We start from the raw sequence: 23,341 nt of genomic DNA on the forward strand, positions 1-23,341 counted from the left end.
GGGATTAGTTTATTAAACCACAAGGAAGAACCTGTATTTTTTTTCTGATTTGTTTGATATGGGGAAGGATGATTGCTGGTTCATCATTACTGATACGTTTCTTAAAAATAACTCTGGCACCTCGTGCGAATAACGCATAGGGTCGTTTGCGCAACGAGTGTTCATGGAATTATTTGAAAGTAAGGCCAATAAACATGTTGCATTATTTTTATACGGTCTAATTGTCATTCTTTAAGCTACTAGTCTACTTCCAATTTTTCTGCACTAGGCTAATTAGGAACGATGGAATATTTGACTGGCATGTTATCAAAATGTCCGGAAGGTGAAACCATTTTTTTCTAGCGGAAACGCTGGATGGGAGTATCTGTCCATCCACTTTACACGCCACAGAGTGAGGCTTTATGGAAGAGTGGCCAGAAAAAAAAAAGCCACTGCTTAAAGAAGGGGGGGGGGGGGGGGGGGAGTTTGGTGTTTGCCAAACAGCACGTGGAAGACTCGTCAAACACATGGGAGAAAGTTCTCTTGGTCAGATGAGATGAAAATGTCACTTTTTTTTTTAAAGTAAAAGGTCATAGGCGATGGTCAGAGGTGAAATGGAGAATATCAACTTAATTGTCTAGAAGAACGACACAAAAAGCTAATTCAAATCTTCCGAGTGTCTAATTTGCACCCTAAAATTGAATAAAACGGTTAAAATATACCGGTTTGCCCAATTTCTGAAGGTTTATTTACATCTCACTTATGCGCACTTTCACCGCCAGGGGACCGTCGTCGTGACATCATTTAAGCCAAACAGACTGAGACCAGTTCTGTGTTTACCTGCGAACCAAGCACACGTGTACGGACTTTGGTCATGAGAGGTTGTGTAAAATGTCTGAAAGCGATAGCGATTTTGAAGTAGGAACTCTTCAAATTAAATATCGAGAGGTGAAACCATACATGTATGAACCTATGGCCGTTGCGAAGCAATCGGTGAATGTGGCTCACTGGTTTGACTGTGCGGCCTAGGATTCAGACAGCGACTCGGCCGACTCTGATCGCGGTGACCCCAGACCTCAACAAGACTCGCGCCCAAACGATTTATCCTGGTAATTATGATAAATTCATACTTTCATCGTAATACTAAATAAGAGCCCTTTTGAAGAATAATTAAACCGCCCTCCCTAGTGGATATCGGTAATGATTACTTGACAGTGCGCCGGTAGGCCACATTAGCCTGCCATCTGTGGCATTATACTATTTATAGCTGACTCTAAGCGAGGAAATATCCCTTTGTCTCATTTCCACAATGATTGTACAGGATCCCTCAGGATTCTTGACTTGTCAATTACAAGCAAAAGTAAAAATGTTTACCTCCGATCTTCTCCTTTTTGCTTGAGCGTTGCTGCTCCGTTTGTTCTTTGATTGCTTGATTTTGTTTCACATGCACAATCCACTCTCTCCGCCTCGTCTCCTTTTTCGGAAAAAGCCAACCCACTCGCGCCACCTCTTCTCCTCTTCCAGAAAAAGCCAATTCACTCTCTCTGCCTCTTCTCCCTTCTCGGAAAAAGGTAAAAACTTCTTCCTGAACCGGTCCCGTTGTTACAGTTCACTGCACAACAATAAGGCATGGTTTTTCTTTGGAAATTCCTGAACGCACATCTGCACTCAAGCTGAACGGCAACGTAAGTAAACGGAAGTGGACTCAACTCAAGCGGTTTGTTTGGCTTAAATGACGTCACGTGGTCACGAAAATAGCTGAACAGAAATTCGCTGCGATCCACGCCAACTTATTTTAATTATCACTTATTAACAATACTTCTTGGGATCAGAAGAAAATTACAGAGGGTTTAACATATAAAGTTTCAAATATGCATAAAACCGTTGCCTATGAGCTTTAAATGTCTTGGAATGGTCTTGTGGTGCAGTGGTTTGCACTGTCGCCCCACAGCAGGAAGGTTTGCATGTTCTCCCGGTGTCTGTGTGGGTTTCCTCTGGGTGCTCCGGTTTCCTCCTGCAGTCCAGAGACATGTGAATTAAGGTGGTGTTTACATTAGACCATATCCGTCTCGTTTTCGTCGCAGATGCACTGTCCGTGCACATTAAAACGCCGGGAAACGACTCCACAGGCGGAACAACTTGAATCCGCCAGGGCCCACGTATTCAACCCAGTTTGTATCTGATCCGGTGCTGTGTAAACATTGAGATACGAGGAAACGCAGTGCTGAGCTCTAGCTGACGTCGTCATTGGACAACGTCACTGTGACATCTACCTTCCTGATTCGCTGGCGTTGTTCATGCCACGTTGGTCATGTGACGCGACTGCTGAAAAACGGCACGGACTTCACTTCCTGCTATTGTTTCCGCCTTGTATCACCTTTTTGTTTTTCATTAAAGAGTATAAAAGTGTGAATATAATGCTTTGCTATTCTTAAATGTTGTTCGTGGTAAGATGCAAATACTGCCCATTGTGTAGTTATGATTGTCTTTAGGCTTGCCATCCTTCCACTTGCAAGTGGTGAGTGACTTGCGCATGCCCAATATGCACTGGGACCTCACACACAGCGGCTCAGTCCCGAATCACTGCTCGTGCACTTCACTCGCGCGCTCTGTGAGCTGCGCAGGGCCGGAGTGTGCACCCTCCAGAGGGCACTCGCTGTTCAGGGCGGAGTGATTTGGAGCGCAGCCGCTGAGGAGGAAGCGCTGAGCCGCACTGACACATTTCAACTTACGTGCCGTAATTAGTCATGTGATTAGCGTATCCGTGTATTGGCTTTGCTGTGTGCACGCGAATCGTTTTAAAAACGTTAATTTGATGATCCGCTGATACGGTCTAATGTAAACACCACCTCAGTCAACTGGCTTCTCTAAATTGCCCATTGATGTGAACATGAATGATTGGTTGTCTGCGTGTTAACGTTGATCGATTGATGATCTGCCCAGGGTGAACCCTGCCCCTCACCTAAAGTCAGGTGGGATTCACTCCAGCTTGCCCTGTGACCCTGATGGATAAGTGGTACAGATGATGGATGGAATGGCCTAGTCAAATCCCAGACCTCAATCCAGTTGAGAATCTGTGGAATGGCTTGAAAAGTTGGTGTACACCAACAACCCATCTAACTTGAAGGGACTGGAGCAGATTTGCCTTGAAGAATGGACAAAAATCCAAGTAGCTAGATGTGTCCAGCTAATGGCGTCATACCTACCCCAAGAGACTTTGAAAGCTGTAATTGCAGCAAAAGGTAACTCTTTAAAAAAACAGCCCCCTTCTGTATTTTTTTTTTACTTAGTGTGTGTCACAATGAAAACTAATTTTCTATGGTAGACAGACATGTTGTGGAAACCAAAAATGGTACAAACCTGTTTTAATTCCAGGTTGTAATGAAACAGGACAAACACCAAGGGTAGTGAATATTTTCACAAAAGCACTGCATGTGTCATATTTAAATGAAACGTAGGACATGCAAAATTTCTTAACAGCTAAAACTGGTTTCAATGATGAGCATCACCTGAGTAAAATAGTATTTTAATAACCAGAGAAATAAAAGGGTTTTTGATGGAGAACCGTGTTTGGGGTCACTAACACCCCTTTTCTACCAAATAAGTTCCAGGGCTGGTTTGGGGCCAGTGCTGGTGCTGGTTCACAACTCGTTCAACTTGTGAGCCAGCTGAGAACCAGTTTGCTTTTCCATAGCTCGCGGTGCTAAGCGGAGCCACGTCATTATGTCGCTGTATACGTCAGTTACGGCACTACGTTTACATAAACCTTGGCGCGAATATCAAAGCAAAAACAACACGGAAGAAGCAGCAGCAGCAACAACAATAATAATAAATGACTTCGCGTTTGTACAGCTGCTGCTTCTCGTTGCTTAAAAATGGCGACCTTTCGCGGTCTTATTGTTGTTGGGCTTAACAACTCCGCCCCCCCTGCTGACGTAAGCGGTTCTTTCCTCTGGCCCAGCAGAGAGTTGGTGCTAGCCTGGAACCGGTTTTTCTGGCCCCAGAGCCAGTTCTTTGTCAGTGGAAACAGAAAACCCGGTTCCAAACTAAGCACTGGCCCCGAACCAGCCCTGGAACTGCTTTGGTGGAAAAGGGGCATAACAGGTCTCGTGTTGCAGAGTATCGAAACAAGACAAATTAGCAAACTATTCAATACTTGGAGTAATTCAATACAGCATTTTATTAGCAAAATATTTGACTTGGATTGGCAGAACGAAGCAAGGAATTTAAATTTGGAGTTCATTTATTAACTACAACAAAACGGCACCAATCAATCGTGTATTCGGAGAACTTAGAGTTTCAAAAACGTCATGAAATACGTGTGAAAGGTTTACGCACCAAAATATTTATTAAAAAGCATACAAACTATAAAATATTGCTCTGACCTTATGGAGAACTGAAAATCTGTGGCTCGGTGTCTTATCACAGACATTTTTTTTTGCGATAGTATTACTTCATTATTTTCTTGCTTTTGGTATCCAAGTCAGAATTTGTGAAAAATCAACCCTACGTGTGCCGTACCACGGTCATGCAATGAAGCATGCGTGCGTCCACCCGGGCCTCGTCAAACTGGGCTTTGTACTGAGGCAGGCCGATGTCATCCAGCCACCCTTAACCAGAGACAAGTCAGTTAGTTCTTGGTGATGACTAATAAAGCTCTTTGCTCTTTCAGCCTTGCACCATGTTGCACTGGTCCTCCTATTAATAACTATTACGGACTCATCCTGTGTTGCATCATGTTGCAATGACTCACGAGTAACCCAAGTGAAGTCCAGTTTGCTTTTAGCGTCGTCCACGTCTGAGCCCAGAGCCTGAAGTGCCAGCTGGAGTTTCTTTCTGTGGAGAGGATGCCTGATGCCCAGCTCCTACAACACACACCATGTACAAAAAAAAAAATACTACTTAAGTACAGTACCACTACCATTCACTCCCCCCTCCACCAAAAAAAAGGAAGCTCATTGATGCTCTGACCTTTTCAAGGTCATTCTGTGAGGCATTTAGTAGTGTTTGTCCAGAGCGGATCCACTGCTGAGCCTGACTCACATACAGGCCCAAACCCTGCTCCTGCAGCCACTCACACACCTGTCCCGTACTCCAGCATGCAAACGGGGTGTCAAGCTCACTTTGAAGAATGGCACAAAGACAGAAGACACAGTTAGCTCAAATTATTGGCACCCTCCAAAACTGTCATGTAAATTTTCCATTCTGGCAAATAAAGAAAATTCACCTTTCCCCTGTATGGAATCAATTTTGTGCCAAAATGTTCATACAATACTTTTGAAATATCAAACAAAAACAACAAATCAAAATACAAAAAAAAAAAAAAAAAGTCAATTTTTTTAGACCGGCAAACAAATTATTTGTGTAATCGTGCAAAATATTAGTCTATTACTCTTCAGAAACCTTTTATTTTTGTTCCGCGTCTTTCTCAGTTTTGTTTGACGTAATTTATTTTGGTTGCGATTCCAGCTTTCTCGTTTGCACTCCCTGACTTTTTGCTTGCAGTTTTGGCACAAACTTCACGTGTGGGCGAGCTGTCCAGGAATGCATTCCCATTGGCTAACTTGTGTTTGACTGACAGCTACGCTCAGCGATTCCCCGGAGGCTGTTGCAGCCATTTCCTACTCGGATTTTGGCGGACTGTTTGACGAGTGACCGATCCATTGACGGTAAACAAGGATCGAGTGGACTTCAGTGGCGACTATGATATTGAATTAATTCAACAAAGTGTAAATTCAATATCATAGTCGCCACTGAAGTCCACTCGATCCTTGTTTACCGTCAATGGATCGGTCACTCGTCAAACAGTCCGCCAAAATCCGAGTAGGAAATGGCCGCAACAGCCTCCGGGGGAATCGCTGAGCGTAGCTGTCAATCAAACACAAGTTACCCAATGGGAATGCATTCCTGGACAGCCCACCCACACGTGAAGTTTGTGCCAAAACCAGGGATCCCAGCAGTAATTGAAAAAAAATAGAGGAATGTAAGAAACTATCAGCAGGGGTCAAGGGGGCTGCAAGCCCCCTGAAGCTGTTGAGATTTTAACATTTAAAGATGCTACAGAACACATTTTTTACATAGATTTAACATAGAAAAGCAACAGAATTTAACAATAATGTGTATCTATTTGATGGCATATTTTGTAATCAATGACATAAGTGGCAAAAAAAAATTGTTATTTATAAAAATTAGATGAAAATGTAGCTTTGAAGAATATACTTCTAACCCGGACACTGTTCCGCTATCTCTTTTATGGACGATATATTTTTTCCACGACATATTCAGGGCTGTGAAATTGTAAATAAGAAATCCGAGGAAGGGGGGGGGGGGGGGGGGGGGGGGTCACAGCCCCCCAGCATAAGATCCATGTAAAATACCTTGAAATATCTAATAAGTGCCTATGTATCTCAATCAAAATAAAAGTAAAAAAAAAATGTGTAAATAACAATTTAAAGAAATGTTAATAAAAGAAAACTTTGATAGGCCTTTCAAAATGACTTTGTGAAAAATCATGCTCAATATTTAAGTGAGAGATACCTGTTGTCTTCCAAATTACACTTAATTCTTGTATTATGTCCTGGCTTTTTCTAAGAATCTGTCACAATGTCTCTTGTCTACAGAGCAAAGTAAAAAAACAAAACAAAACTAATGTTTCTTATCTAATATATTATTTACATCTTTTCTTTTACTTCCGGCTCCTTCTATTCCTCTTTGCATCACTCCCAGCTATTTCTTTCAATTCATCTTTCAGTAAGGCTATTAGTTATTAGTTCTATAGTATTTGCATTCCTCTATTAAAGCTATTTACAAAATGTTCATAGTCTGTCAAACAGCATCTAATGAAAGTCTTTTAATTTAATTTTCTTTAACACCATCTCTTTCAGTTTTGCAAACTTGTTCTTTTTCATCTTTTCCTTCAGTCTGTCTGTGTGTTCTTTTCTAGCCCTCTTTGCATCTCTCTCAAACACCTCCTTAGCTTTCCTTTTTGATAGCATCTTAACTATGTCTGATCTTACACCCTGTAAGTACAAAATTCACGTACGGGGTGCCAGGTCACACAATAGCTATTTTTAGCTCTGTCAGCAGTGTTGCCAGATACTGCTGACGTTTTCCAGCCCAAAATGTGTTCAAAACCCACCAAAATGCACTTGAAACCGCCCAATCTGGCAACACTGCGTCCTGAGTCGCAGTCAAGACGTGTTCCACGCTCAGCTGGCATAAAACTCCGCGAGTCCAGCTGTATTGAGCCACCGGTCTCGTGCAAGGCGATTAAAACCAACTAGACCCCCCCCCCAATGATTTTTAATGCAAAAATAGACGTTTTGTGAAGATATTTTTCGTGACAGAATCCGCGGAAATTTCACAGCCCTGCATATTGAATTAAGTTCAACGCATTAGAAACAAAAGCACGAACGGAGTTAAAACACATTTTCTAGCAAATGGGCGCAGCCATATTGTTTTCTCGTTCTATCGCATACAGTCTCACGGCATTTACATCAATTTAACTTCCGAGTGTTCCCGAATGTCAACAAGAACAAACGAAGCTGACAAAAACAATCGCTAAACAAGCAAACCAAATCAGAACGTATTCTGCTGGTCATTTTACTTAAACATTTTTAACGGATATACAAGAGATTTAAAAAAAAAAACAAAACCCACCACTTTGGCTAGAAAAATAGCGGAATTCCGCTAAATAGCGGACGTCTGGGATCCCTGCAAAACTGCAAGCAAAAAGTCAGGGAGCGCAAACGAGAAAGCTGGAATCGCAACCAAAATAAATGTCAAACAAAACTGAGAAAGACGCGGAACAAAAATAAAAGGTTTCTGAAGAGTAATAGACTGATATTTTGCACGATTACACGAATAATTTGTTTGCCAGTCTAAAAAAATTGACACTTTTTTTGTATTTTGATTTGTCGTTTTTGTTTGATATTTCAAAAGTATTGTATGAACATTTTGGCACAAAATTGATTCCATACCCCTGGACTATACAATTTCTCCTAAAAATCATGACTAAGAAAAAAATATATATATTAAAATGTGGCAAAATTGACACCCCTTAACACTTTACAATAAATAATATTTTAAAAATGATTAAAAAGTGGTTAGATTCAGTTCTATAATCCAAGACCTGTTTGAAGGTATTGTAAATCCTTCACACTCACACACCCCTGTGACCATGTCGAAATAATGGAAATTGGTATTAATGCATTAGGTTTTATACCAATAAACTTTGCTGTTTGTAGAATTGCATAATCTTTGCTGTTATGTTGCTTAATAACCACAGCCTGCTGTTACCTGACATCACCTCCTAGTGGGAGAATTGTTTATTGTAAATATTAATACTTTTTTTTTTTAAAGACTGGATCATCATGAAGTTTTTGCCACCAACACTTCATGTCATGCTATAATCTCTTCTCCTGAAGCATGTGTTCAGACAACACACCAATAGACTTGATCTAAAATGGATCATAATGTTTTGCAAAAACTTGGAGTCTATGCCAGCTCAAGTGCAGTAAAGCAAAAGGGAGACATGCCAAATAATAAACGAGTGCTCTGAGAGCACAATATCTCCCGCTGGCAACTATATCTATGCTATAAGTGCTTAATACACCCTCATGAAATTGTCAAAAGTACAAGTTTGGTAATCAATGGCTGTAACTCTGGTAAAATGCGACCGAATTGAACGAAATTGCAATATGCGTATTACAAGAGATAGAACAAAGAGTCCTGTCAGGTTTTGTGAAATTCCTCCAAAAATTGTGAGGGAAGTTGATTTCAGAAGGCGAGTACCCTTTCTGGGATGGACAGACCGACAAGTGCATGGACAGACATCGCCACAACATTATCCCCTTTCGGGTCTTTCGGCCAGCGGGGGATAAAAAGTTTCAATTCATGCAAATATTCTATAAAATTGTAATTTTCACTCTGCAACGAAACATTTTGTATTAAATTTATAAAACTTGCCAAATAGAAGCATTTTCTTTAGTGGTGTCAGTCTTTTGGACTCCACTATATGCACATATTATAATACACACTTTTTTTTTTTAAGTACCAAACAAAAGTGTAGTGAGGGAGAGTAAAGAATCAGCTTAAAAAACAAAACCCGTTTGTCCATGTACACCATCTCTCTCCTCATTGCAGAATATTTTTCTTTAAAAATAAAATTTTAATATATAAAAATGTATTTATTTAGTGGGGGGTACCCCACTAAATATACTCAGTCAATATACTACGGTTTTGAATGGTGATGTTGGTTTTAATTTGAAATAAAATGATGAAAGAAATAATACAGATAAAACTAAATCTTTGATGTGAATATTCAGAATTTGGCAAAAAATCTGCAAAATTGTGGAAAAATGGCGGCTTGATCTGGGACACGATAAACGGTTGACTACATCGCATTCCCTTAAAAAGGTTGTAGTCCACTGAAAAGTCTACAGTTATCACCTAATTGTATTTTAAGTTGTAACTTTATACACCTAAGGATCGGTGCGCTCACAGAATAATCATAACCGTAATAAAACATCATGCAAAAATATTTGATCGCCGTTGTAACTCCATTTTCCGCAGACCCAAAACCAATACGATCGTGTGTTTTGATCTAAACGGAAAGCCTCAGGGTCAAGGTCACTACCTCACCAAAAGTAGTAACTTAAAATCACTACGCCATATAAAAATTTAGTTATAAATCTGCGATTTTTTTTAAAACGAAAGCTGAAAGTCAGGTATAGAATATGTTTCTTACAGAATATGTTACGATGATAGCTGGTCTTGTATGAATTTCTGAGCTATAAAATGAGTTGTGGTCTATTTTTTACCGTAGCGTGTTATTTGTGTGCGGGGAAGGACACACATTAACAATTTGCATGTGTAGAATGGAATTTTCCACTCCAACAGTTAGAAGTTGATCATGCTTCCATTTGCGGTCTTTGTTACGCGGGTGATCTGTTCAGACGTTATCACTGAAAAGGTGAGTTTTGACAGTTTTTTGTTTTAGTCTTGCAGTATAAGGCAATAGAATGTTTCTTTTTCATCTTACTTTCATATTTCGTAGTGTTTGTGTATTTTTGGCCAATATTTTGCAACCATGGTCAATTTAGATTGAACTTTTGATAGAATCTACGGCCAGTCGTTTTGCCCCACCCCCGCCTCGCGCTCTGTCCGGTGCAGTAGTGATGCTCCGTTGCTCACGCACCGCAGCAGAGACCCGCGCAACCTTCAGCCGGTAGAGTCGCTGTTCTTTTACCACCACCGTTATTCTCATCTTTCTGGTGTGTTCTTGATTTTTCCATTGTGTCCCATTTCGCCATATCAAATACCCAAAATGTATCATCATATTCATATTTAAGTGAATAATCAATTCAGTTATCATAACTTGGCATTTTTAACCCAAGCAATCAAAAAGAGGAAATTTATTCAATATTTTCACTCATCTGTGAAGGAGGGGCTTTAATTCTTCATGATGAAGTTATTTTATATGGAAATCAATTTTACAAAAGCATTTGAATTGTAATAAAAAAAAAAATTTCCACAGTGGAGGCCAGATAAAGCAAGATACTATCTTTATTCTTATTAAACATGACAAAAAGAAACATTGAATATTAGGTAAATGCAAAAAAAAAAAAGTAAAATTAGAAAATATATTTTTTGACCATAATGTCCCAAATGAGAGACCAGTTTCTGAGACGGACCCATATACATTTATATTTTCTTTATATAAAAAATCTTAAAACATTCTGTATAGGAGAGAAGCATCTCCAACCTTGCCTGACATTACAAGAGGAAGTTATTCTGTCCTGAAGAGGTTTTACTACATACTAATGTTAAATTAAATGTTTGGGAGAGGGGAAAAAAAAAAAAAAAAAAAAAAATCACATAAATAAGAAAAATGTTAGGCTTGTAGAAACTTAAAATGAAATTGTACATCATTCCCATTTAAAAAAAAAAAAAGCAAACCCCCCCCCCAAAAAAAAAAAAATCAAGAGGGCTAATAAATCTGGAGTTCAATGTCGCATACAAAAATTAAACGTGCTTTTAAAATGGCAACTCACTTGTTATTGCTGCGTTGCGAGTCACGTGACCAACCAAGTCTCGGGCCGGCTGTGGCTCTAAGGCCGCCTCTCCTGAACTCTGACTCGGGAGCATCGTCCAGGTTAAAAGACGTGGACTGGCTCCTCCTCATCCTAGGGAAGAGAATGAAATCTCTATTCTGATGTGCTTCTTTTCAAGTGATTTTGCAAGAATTAGTTAGCTTTTAAATTGTACATTTTACATTTGTTTTAGTTCTAAAACGTAAACAGTACTTCAGCTACTTATATACAGTACAAGACATCACACTGTCTGGAGCTTCTGACCACAAATCGGCAGAGAGAGTACAGACGACTCACATTCCCAAGAACTTTCGGATCCCCTTAGCTTTCTTCTTGCCCTCGGGTGAGACTGCATGATCTTTTGATTTGTGAGGTGGAACTCCTGCCAGATCCAAATGCTCGGTCCTCTTCCTCTCTGCCTCAGCTGCTAAAACGCATCCCAATAAGTCACATGGGTTTAGATGATCTTTTCACTGAGCCAAAACCACAAATAAGACCACTGCTTCTGTTACTGCTCATGCAAAGCAGATGGGACTCAAAAAGAGTTGGAACAATTTCTTGTATGGAATAAAACACGACATGATGTGCTGCTAATGACCGGGTGGTATGAGGTATGACTCACTTATTCAGATTTGCCAACAACTACACATTTTTCTTTCATAACGATCATAGCATATTTTGGCAAAGGGCCATGAAACAAGTTCCTGTCATCACAGCTATAAAACAGTCATTCCTTCATCTGCTCCCAGCTCGTCATGTTGGCAAGAATCTGCAAAGAGCACTTTTCCATGGAAGAGCTTCACTTAGTACTGAAGACACCTTTCAAAAAAATGTTAAAACAACTCACAGAAAACTTGACATTTTTAAAAATATTTGCTTAGATTCTGCTATACAAGTCTGTGCATACGTTGTTACTACAGAAATAACATTAGAATGAGCACAGCAATATAAACTAGGGCTGTCAAAGTTAACGCGATAACGCGTTAACGTGATCTCAATTTTAAAAAAAAAAAAGTGCCGTTAACGCAAATTCTAATTTGGCCCTGCGAGTCACCCGTAGTTCCTGTTGAGGCTTGTCGCACGCTGCTTCAATAAAAGTGTGAGTGATGGAGAAAGGCACAGACATATAAACATAGACGCCGCCTTCTGCGTAGAATCATATGTCATCCTTGCCGCCATATTGGATGTGGCAAAGTGGAGATTCTTCAACCGTCTCTGGTATAGCGTCTAGACAGTAGCCGAGAATAAAGATGCCTCATTCGTGTGCTGCGTTTAACTGTACCAACAGGTTTACTGTCCAAACGAGATCACATGGGATTACCTTTTACAGGTGAGACTGGAAAAATACTTTCCAATACTGTTCCTTCAGTCTTCAGTTTCCCAGCTCATCTCCACCGGGGAGGTGTAGAGTTATAAGCAGTGAGGATTAGATAATACAGTGCCACACTATGATGAACATTTTTGAACGCATGATGAATGTTTTTAACCTTTCTGAATGTGAAGGAATCAGTGATGGATTTTGTTTTGGTATGGCGTTAGAACCTGGCCGAACTCAGTTTGGCGGTCATTCAGCTCACTTTATTCACCGAGAGTAGGTCTGTGTGGTGACTCAATAAATAAAACAGTAAATTTTTATTTTCATTCACTATTTCCAGTTTTTCCACTATTTCCATCATTTATCATATTCAGTCTTGTAGGTTGGTTATTGTGGCCTCAGGTTTTGGTAGCTTGCTACGGTATGCTGACTGATCAGCTTACCTGAGCTATCTATCGCGTATCTGCTCCACTCAAAAGACACTTTTCATTTTGTATCAGCCTTTTTAAGGGGCTGCTTTTGTGCCTACATATTTTTTATTTTTATCTGTTTTTTTCTTCTTTTATGGCAAATACTTCTCTTCAAAAGAAACTAATGAAGAGTAAAATAAAACTTTTTATTTTCACAGTGATATGCACTTTATTTTTCATCCCTTGGTTTTCTCATCTAATATGGAAGTTATGGATGTCAGTGGCTGTGACAAGACGTGTTATGCTCTGCAATTAAAAAAAAAAAAAAAAAAAAAAAAAAAAAAACTACATTGGTACAAAGCAAGCCCATTCACTTTTTTATGCTGATAAGAGAATTACAATGGTTTTTCATGTGACAAAAATGTGCGATTAAATTGCGATTAATCGCGAGTTAACTATGACAGTCGCGACATTATCTCATCTCATTATCTCTAGCCGCTTTATCCTTCTACAGGGTCGCAGGCAAGCTGGAGCCTATCCCAGCTGACTACGGGCGAAAGGCGGGGTACACCCTGGACAAGTCGCCAGGTCATCACAGGGCTGACACATAGACACAGACAACCATTCACACCTACGGTCAATTTAGAGTCACCAGTTAACCTAACCTGCATGTCTTTGGACTGTGGGGGAAACCGGAGCACCCGGAGGAAACCCACGCGGACATGGGGAGAACATGCAAACTCCACACAGAAAGGCCCTCGCTGGCCCCGGGGCTCGAACCCAGGACCTTCTTGCTGTGAGGCGACACCACTACACCACCGTGCCGCCCTAGTCGCGACATTAATCGCGATTAAATATTTTAAATCGCTTGACAGCACTAATATCAGAACTGCTGTTAAAGAAAACCATGCAATCAAGAATTAAACAAACACTGTTGTGGTACACTGAAAATAAATAAGACATCCGAGCTGCACTGATATTTCGATCATTTCACTGCTTTTTTTTTTTTTTTGGCCAAATCATAGTGATTACACTTGATCAATATATTCACCGTGTGATAAAGGGGATTGGAGTCGCTCTCACTAAAGCATGTCTACAGCCACCACATACATAAGCATCAACTGTACAAAGAAGCAGTGTAGTTTTAGTCACGGTTTATCTTCATGCTTAATTTTTTTTAAATGAAAAAATGCTAACCCCAACATTTTGTTCTGTACTTTTGTCTCCTTCCACACCTGAATTTACAGCATATCCTTGTTGCGAAAGCTTAAAGCGCATATCACGGGTAAATTCAGGAGCAAGATCAAGGTAATTCTCCTATTTTATATTAAAAACTTTGCGCAATTTTTTTTTTACCTTGCGCAATACCAGAAAAATTCAGTTGAAATCAAGCCATTTGAGGCGAATTGGTCCGCCTCTGAAAAAACTTGGCATTTGGATTTCCCGGCAAACATTGATTTTCGTGACGTCGCGTGCGGGACGCCTCCCTCTGAATCCTACGTCAGCGCTGGTTTGTTTATGAGAAAACGACCTGGTGGTTTTCTGCAAATTTCTTCATCATCACGTAATTATTAAAATGGTTAACAGATGTATCGTAGGAGAGTGTAACACCACCAATCATGATGGGATTAGCACTCATCGTTTCCCAAAAGACCGGACAAAGAGAGAAATGGGAGCGCTTCGTGCGAGGACCAAAGCAGAGCTGACCAAGACCAAGAAAATCGCCGATTCACAAGTTGACTGTTGCCAGGGTAAGAAACAGAGACGATACTCTGAATTAGGTGTTCCTGGGTTTGCGTGGTACACGGATAAGGTTATTTATTGAGACACACAAAAGTAAACACGATGAAAGCGCTGGGCGATAATACACTGCACATGTATCAAGGGATATGCATGTCAGGGCTTGAGATCTTGGGACCTGTCAAACACATTAAATGTATATACAACCCTGCTTAGCCGATTCTGTGTGTGTAGCTTATGGACTCTTTCTCCTACAGTAGCCAGTACTCTTCTAAATGAAGAAATATATAAACACAATAGTAATTAGAAAAAATATGATTTATGTAACAATAGATAGATGAGCATTGATACACAAATCCATGGGTTTAGAAGCTCAGGCGACAATTCCATATTTCAATGCAAAATCGCTAGCTGCTAAACTTGGTCTACACAGGCTGTGCACTGAAACCGTGCAAGCTCTTGCAGCCTGCTGGCGCTTCCGCACGTGACATCATGAATCTGGCTCCAGACTCCCTTGGGATTTTTCCAGATGCGTTTTATTTTATTTTTTTCTGCTGTAGACAGATGGCCTTGTGCAAAATTACCCTTCTAGATGAGTGTGTAAAGGGACATACTTTCATAAAAAAAAAAAACAAATAAATTGGTCCAGGATATGCACTTTAACATCACACTCTCCTAATTAACTGCCAATTATCTGACAGGACCAAGAGCTTCTGGTCCAAACTATTGAAAACAAAAGCAGAAGCCTTTACTTCACGACCACCATCCCGCAACCAAGTTATGCACTGTGCTGTACAAGGGCATAGGTTTGGTATTAACATTGGTGGGGACATAAACCCAGTGCCAACCCCCAGTGGCGCCAACTTCAGGTCAACATTAAAGGGTCACAATATTTCGCTCCGTCGTCTCATCTCATTATCTGTAGCCGCTTTATCCTGTTCTACAGGGTCGCAGGCAAGCTGGAGCCTATCCCAGCTGACTACGGGCGAAAGGCGGGGTACACCCTGGACAAGTCGCCAGGTCATCACAGGGCGGACACATAGACACAGACAACCATTCACATCTACGGTCAATTTAGAGAGTCACCAGTTAACCTAACCTGCATGTCTTTGGACTGTGGGGGAAACCGGAGCACCCGGAGGAAACCCACGCGGACACGGGGAGAACATGCAAACTCCGCACAGAAAGGCCCTCGCCGGCCACGGGGCTCGAACCCGGACCTTCTTGCTGTGAGGCGACAGCGCTAACCACTACACCACCGTGCTGCCCCTATGAATAATAATAAAAAATATGCAATTCATTTGATTAATTGCAAATCTTGCATGTGATGATTAACTCATTCTACCAATTTGCAAATGTGTTTTACAAGCGAATAACGCATTGACTGTCGGGAGGGTGTATGTTCTTTTCCCCTCAAAAATGGAAGTAAAACGCAAACAGAGCCTTAAACACTGCGTTCCATGAGGCTGGCAGGGGGAGTCGGCTCTCTTCTGTGTGATCTTTAACTAGTTTCAGAATGCTAGTTTAAGCCGATATGTGATCGATCTAACGGTAAAACAGGACGAGGGCTCTAGAACTCTGACACGCTGAAAGGTTACAATTTTACTTGGCAACAGAATGTATCTGAATTCTGATTGGTTGTTATATTATTGCCCTTTTGTTGTCTTCTTGAGCCCAGAGTGGAGAGGAGGGAGTGACAGGGTTCTACAGAGAAAAGTTTTTAGCCTACTGCTTTCAAATGAACCCCCTCGAAAACCAATCAGTTCAGCGCATGCATGTACTCGGTATGTGACATTTTCAAAAGAGAGGCAGGAGTAACCAAACATTTCTGATTAAGGCGACGGAGGCCGTTATGCTTATTATGTGAAAATGTTTTATTTGATTAAAAGGTGTCTGGGCCACGAACAATGTCCACATCACCATCGGGTTGTTGGTTACATGCGTCACGTCACACGAACTCGGTCAGGGTTCTGCAGGTCTTAAATTAAGGGTTAGCCAAGGCTGCTAAAGTTTCCAGGCCCTTCACAAGCAAGACTCAGTGCAATATTAGCCAACATTAGCACAATTTGATAGGAGTTAATAATGTCTGTGACCTTAAAGGATATGGGACATGGATTTTTTTCTGGGCATAATTATGTATAAAGGACATAAGAAATGGCATCTAAATCACTGCAGGGCGTCAAAAATGTGAAAATCATCACATTATTCAAGTTTTTTTTATACATCAGCGTAAAACAAGGATTCGTTAATGAGCTAGGTGGTCACGTGACCCGTGACGCAACAAAAACTTTCCAAGGAGCCAGCGCTTGGGAATCTAATGTAAACAGGTTACCGAAATGGACACCATCGACAGTGATATTCCCGATGTTTCACAGAGATGTGAAGTTAGACCCTATCAATTCGAACCGATAGCTGGAAATTCACATGAACATGGATCTTGTCTTTACTCTGACGGGTCAGATGATTGAGAGTGAGGGTTCATTCAGCCCTCATGAAACTGAAAGCGGTCGGCTGGATAACACTTCCTGGTAAGTTAAAAACAATTCTGCTCAAAGGCTAATGATCTGTTGAAAGAAGTATAATTTTTGTATCATACATTGAAAGTTCATCATAGATCTAGCTAAAGTCCGTTGCAAGCTAGTTTTTTTTTTGCTGATATTTTTCGAGATTGATTGAGATACAATGCTTCCAGAGTCCGAGATGAAAACATTCAAAATGGCGAAACGAGTCAGAATTATGATAATCAATAATACACCCAAAATTATAATACTAATCCTTACCTCGGCTTTCAGTCGCTTAGCGCAGAGGTCGTCAATGGGGGGGGGGGGTGTCGTGAAATCGCACCGGATCAATCACTCATATCAACAAAAATATTCCTGCCCTGTCCCCCGTGCAGGGATGCAGACAGCGTGCCTTTCGGCGGATGCCGCCTTTTTCACGGCTGAATCGCGCAGATCCGATTTTTAAAAAAAAAAATAGCGATATTAATTCATGAAACAGGAAGTATAAGGATGAGAAAAAAAAAAGTTTAAATCGGGAAGCTGCGCACATTTGTGCAGCCTGGCGCAAATGTGCGCAGCTTCCCGATTTAAACTTTTTTTTTCCTCATCCTTATACTTCCTGTTTCATTAATTAATATCGCTCAGTACCCGAGTATTAATGTTGAAAGAATCCTCAGTGAAATGGTCCGAACACAGTTTGTGGGAAACAGTAGGTGCAAAGTTTTTTCAACAGGTGTTCTGTAAAGTTATCCTACCTCTTGGATTTGTCCTACCAAGCCTACTGCGCATGCGCGAAGCCTACTGCACATGCGCAGGTGAGCCCACACTTTCCTCAGCTTCAGGTCCTTGGGGAATGCAAAAAAAAAACTTACTCCAGGGCATTTCCCATTGGAATTATTGCAACCATAAGCAGCACAATACACCATGATGTCCAATGTATGATGTCCAATGTACTTTAAAGACTATAAAAACAATTTTCTTGTCATCCACTTCTCCATTCACCTACCCGCTTGTGCTGTGCCCGAAAGTTTTTGTTACGTATGATCACGTGACAGCGGCTCTTCCGGTTGCAAAAAATGCATATCGGAAGTTGAGCAGAAATGCCATATAATCATCCACGAATATAATGATTCTGCTGAATTTAATAGATGATTTTGTATTTGTTGATGCAATTAATTCATATTTTTAATGGAAAGAAACTGATATAGTGTGCTTTTATGTTTCATGTCCCATATCCTTTAATGAACACCAGCTGTTGTCAGTATCAAGTCGGATTGTTATTTACATGCCACACAAACTTAGAAAAAGAGTCATATTCGAATGTTGTCGTTTTTACACACCGAATGCAAACCGTTGTTAACGGATTCATTTTACAAGCTAATCTAACGTTACATTCCTCAAGGACAGTTTGCTAGCTAGTAGCCGGTCACTGTACTGCAACCGCACTTGCTAATTGACATGTTAGACAGACTTGCTTGCTGTTTTCATGACCACGCCCCCAGACCGAATATTAATGAGCGAATTTTGCATGGTGTTTCGCCCAACGGAAACCTACTGTAACCATTTGTGTACCGTGCATGGAGCGTCATTTTTTTTTTTCTTCAATCAGAAATATTGGTAGGGACATATCAGCCATCGTTTGATATTGCTAGGGACGCATCCATACCTTCCATACCCAATTCTACACCTATGGTACCGTACCCAACCTGGGATCGTTCGCACTCCGGCTGTAGTTTTTCCATCATATCAGAGAAGAAAGAGAAGACAAGAACATGAGTTTGCATCACATATTATGCCACATTTATATTATTATGCCCCTTTTCCAAAAGTTGACAGTTCCCTGAGGTCTTAATGAAAACGTCCATGACGTTTTGTTCAAAATACCACAATGAAGCACCACAGCTCCTTTTTCGCCCTGTCTATACAGCCCTGTTCCAGACGGCTGATTTGAGCGCCTGTTCCTTTAAATATGAAGCATGAGCCACTGCTCCACCCCCCTCCTCTTCTTCTGTCCAATCAGGTAACACTTTCCTCGTGAATATTCATTCTTAAAGGCAGTTTGCAAGCCATGAGTGGAGACCCTCAGGTGAAGGGGTGGAATCATTCTAATGAACTCCCCATGTGATGTAGAAAGAGGAGCCAAACCTGAACAACTTGTTGAAACATGTTTTCTGAAATAAGCAGCTCAAAACAAACTGACCGGGTTGTCCGATTTGGTTGGTAGGCTGCAGATTCCGAAACGTATGTGTACAAGCACTTAAAAAGTGAGTTTTTCCCATATGTCCCCTTTAATGAACTATGACTCGGAACACACCTAGATCAGGAGAGCTGGCTGTTCCCTTCCCACTGCGAATCTTGAAGAAGCCCCGCCCAAACGAGGAGCGTATTTTTTTGGTGCCAAAACGCTCACTCCCGCCTGGGCTGGGCTGAGAGGGGGATACTGTGGGAGAGCTGCTTTTCTTATTTGTGCTTTCTCCAGACTCAGCCTGAAAGATGGAGAGACTATTATCAGGATTATGATCATTTAAAAAAAAAAAAAAAAACAACCTAATTTCTTTTTTACTCAACATTACTATTAATTTACAAAACTGCCGTTCACAAACACACACGACGTCGATTTGGGGCGGCCCTTGGTGCAAAAACCAAACAAAAGTTTTAGGACATGGCTACTTGGAACTGTGACTTGATTGTATTGCAGATACTGAGATATACCTGCTGTTTTTAATTAACAAGATTTAGAAATAAATTGTTATGCGAGACTGAGCTGAAGAGTTTATGATATAAATTTATATTTAATAGTGGTCTGAGCTGACTTTTTTTTTTTGCTCATGACACGAATGCAGTGAAAAGCAAGCTGAGTGAGTCCTGTTGGATTTTAACAGCACGCGGGAACTTCGTGCATCTACATATCATACTGTATTACCGGACTGCACTGTAGACTACACGTAAAGGGTGTGCACCATCCTTTTATGTTTATGATATTGTTAACATGCATGTTCACAAGCCAAAATGATAAGATAAGATTGTCATAAGTAAGCAGGCTTACTGCGTACGCACACGTCGGCTGTCCGGCTACTACTCGTGTTCATTAATAGGGTATCCCTGTACTCACTATACCCTGTGTATGTACACCGCACACGTGCCGTACCTTTTCTGGAGGATATGATTCAAAAAATTAATCGACAGGTTTCCCAGCCTCTCTGTTCATGCTACTCATGGGTTACTGCTCATTCTGAGTAACTTAACCAAATCTTGAAGATTCAGATGTCTTTTGGATTATTATGAGCCAGATCTGCCAACCAAGCACACTTTTGCCCAGAAGGTGAGGCTTTGGCGGCACCAGTGGGATGTAGAGGACAATGACAAGCCAGCCACTCTGGAAGCAATACTGCACCAGCCATCGTGCAAAGCAAGGAAGTTCACAAATATACACGTGATTTTGTATCTGTTGCTGCTTTGTCCTGTAACTAGTTCAGGGGTTGAAAGAGCGAATTCCTCTCTTAGGTACATTAAAGGAGAACTGAAGTCATTTTTAAACTTGCTTTTTCTTAATTAACATGTTATTCAATTACATTTTCGGTCTTAGTAACCTTATATCGTGACTTGTATTGGCAACTAATTGCAATTAGATATTATACTTATCGGCCTATTCGTTTTTTATCCGTGTTGAATTTAGTTCGTTTGGTCCACGGCAGGCGTCACTTATCCGTGCGATCTTCACGAGACTTGTGCGAGACTTCGAAACGTCAAGTGTCAGCGCTGCCATTTTGAAAACTGTTCTCCAAACGAAGTATTGCACAAAAACTGAGTTTAAATGGTGATTACTGCCTACTTTTTTCAAACTTTCCTGAGTGCCATCAAAACAAACAAAACTTCCGGCTTGATTACGTCAGCATTCGAAAGAGGGCGCGCGCGTCTTTTGACAACGTTGGCAGATGTTGGTCACTTTGATTTCCGCTGTACGTTTTACTTCCGTCCTACGATGTCTCGCACAGGTCTCAATGAATCTCGTTTATGGCCATTGCTTTGACATATGGACTGATGTGTTACATAGCATATTTCTAGTTTGGTTAACACCAGACCATATCACAAGTGAAATATGGTCTGGAATCCGCCTATTGAATTTCTCGTAGGGGAGGTGTGGTTTACGATTGTCAACGGCCGTTTATTGGACGTTGCGAATGTCTATCATTTGGCGTATACGTAGCCCATGGCCAATCATGGCAGTTGTACCCGGTAACGTAGTTAGAGCGATGAAGAGGCGAAGAAGAGAAGGAAAGAGAAAGAGAAGGCAAAACAAAAATAGGAAAACAATGGCACCGAACGATTACTGCCGTTTGTGCAAGACAAATATGAGAGAAGCTGGTTTGGTTAGTTTGGTTCGTATCGCTCGCCGCCATGTTAAATGTGATCCGTAAACAGTCCCAAATAAACTACAAGCTTCCGTTTGTCGAGTAGTACGTGTCACCGTCTTTCCACCCCTCCCCACTCTCTGATTGGCTCCCTAACTCAGGCGAGCCTTTAGACCATAGTTTCCATGCTGTCTTTTCAGATCGGAACGATTGTGCAAAGCAGCATGGGATTTCCCAGGCTAGCATATTTCAAACACTCATAACTTGCTATAGCAGTGACAAAATAGAGATCAAAAATACATTCTATATTTAATAAAATGAGAAATAGAATTTTGATTAAAAAAAAAATTAAATAATTTGCCTTCAGTTCTCCTTTAAGAACGTGTACAGGAGCACTATGCCGAAAGAGCACCCAAATGCTCTGATCCTCCTGTTCATCCATAGAGACATTAAACTGAATGACAAAGTTATTAACGTGTATGCTACAAAGCACCCAAGAAGGATGCTTTTTATTAATTCCGAGTCTTGTTCACATGCAACTCGCACAATCGTTGTATCGCTCTCTCAGTCTGTTAGACTCAGGAGCTCAGATTGCAGTTACTGACTTTGTATTATAGACATGCGACTCTTACAGTCTTTTGTTTATAGTTATCTCGGTATTAAGCTCTGTCTTAAGTGACCACTTACAGTCCCTCAGTCCCCCTGGGTATATTCACTGTCATATGCACACTGAATGTCCTGAGCAGGAGCTCAGATTGCAGTTGCTACAATAATAATTTATTGATATAAAGGTATTTTGTGGTCCATGTACTACACTTTAGTGCGTCATGTGGTAATGCATTACATGACAACGCAACTTTCATAAAATATTACCATATATCTGCTGTAATTATGTTCTACGCATTTACCTGCAAACTCTGACAATATTTTTAGCGACTAATAAAATGGCTTTGAAAAGTTCCTACTTTTAAAAAGTCTGATATGGTAATTATCTAAGAAATTTCATTTACAACACGTCTCTGACAGATCAAAAAAAAAAAAAAAAAAAAAAAACCACTACAGAACTTCCAGGGGCCTCCGGCGGCCCCTGGACCCCTAGCTTTACTGAGTTGACGCCCCACCGCCCCTTTCCATTTTCCTGGATCCGCCCCTGACTGGAGATATGGTCTACGGGTTAAGCAGCACTGAATGAATGGCATACAGTCAGATTTTTTTTTCTTTCTTTGTGGCTACTTGAATGCTACTTCAGCAGGTGGCGCTGAAGACTTAGAAGTCTTTTCAGTGTTGCTAAATAAAACAAAGCTCAGTCTCACAGTCAGTGACCGAGAGACACATAATAAAGTTAGACGGTACCGCACCTCTGGTCTGCTCGATGAGTTTTTTGATCCAAGCCTCTCCGAGGAACTGCGATCAAACAAACAAGAACGTTACACAGATGCAGATTCCTTCAATTAGTTAAAGCAGAAGTAATTTTTGTGCCAAATGCATTCATTCAATCAAATAGCAAAAAACTGTCTGCATAAATAAAACGTCCCAGTTTATTCAGGTTAGCCAAAAGATATAAAATATAGTACTCATGAGGACTCAAACGCTGCAGTAATCATACAGCTGTGCATATATCAATTTAATAAAAGCCATAATTATAATCCTACTACTGCTTTTGCTAAGTGATGTCTCGCCGGTGGAATTGAGACAAACGAAGAGGTTTAGGAAGGGATCCAACCTGTCCGTAAGAAGGCATGGGTCTGCATCAGCTGCCGATTTGTGTTCAGACTCAGAGAGAAACTCGGTGCATGGAATCACCTGAGGCTGCGTAAGAGCCAGACCAGAAAGAAGGAAAAAAAAAAAAATACAGAAAAATACAATCACTCAAAAACAAGATCTTGTGGAGTATTGCAAACAAACTAAAGCAATCGTGATGTGTATTGGGAATTAAAAAAAAAAAGTACAC

General features: G+C 40.8%; 1 protein-coding gene across 3 annotated transcripts in view; it reads right to left on the reverse strand.

Annotated features, from left to right (window-relative positions):
- The window catches only part of ppfibp1a (PPFIA binding protein 1a), a 95,732-nt gene that overhangs the window by 11,728 nt on the left and 60,663 nt on the right, over positions 1–23,341 (reverse strand). For 2 of the 3 annotated variants that reach the window (XM_060903313.1, XM_060903311.1), the window contains 8 exons: positions 23,114–23,199; positions 22,749–22,794; positions 19,353–19,524; positions 11,370–11,499; positions 11,034–11,165; positions 4,951–5,101; positions 4,733–4,844; positions 4,501–4,589 (listed from right to left, as the gene is read on the reverse strand). In XM_060903313.1, coding sequence (XP_060759296.1) covers positions 4,501–4,589; positions 4,733–4,844; positions 4,951–5,101; positions 11,034–11,165; positions 11,370–11,499; positions 19,353–19,524; positions 22,749–22,794; positions 23,114–23,199 — 918 coding nt within the window. The remainder of the gene's footprint in view (positions 1–4,500; positions 4,590–4,732; positions 4,845–4,950; positions 5,102–11,033; positions 11,166–11,369; positions 11,500–19,352; positions 19,525–22,748; positions 22,795–23,113; positions 23,200–23,341) is intronic. The other variant, XM_060903312.1, reaches the window with a different exon arrangement.

The sequence above is a fragment of the Neoarius graeffei genome, chromosome 21 (assembly GCF_027579695.1).
Source record: "Neoarius graeffei isolate fNeoGra1 chromosome 21, fNeoGra1.pri, whole genome shotgun sequence".
In the NCBI taxonomy this organism is placed as follows: Eukaryota; Metazoa; Chordata; class Actinopteri; order Siluriformes; family Ariidae; genus Neoarius; species Neoarius graeffei.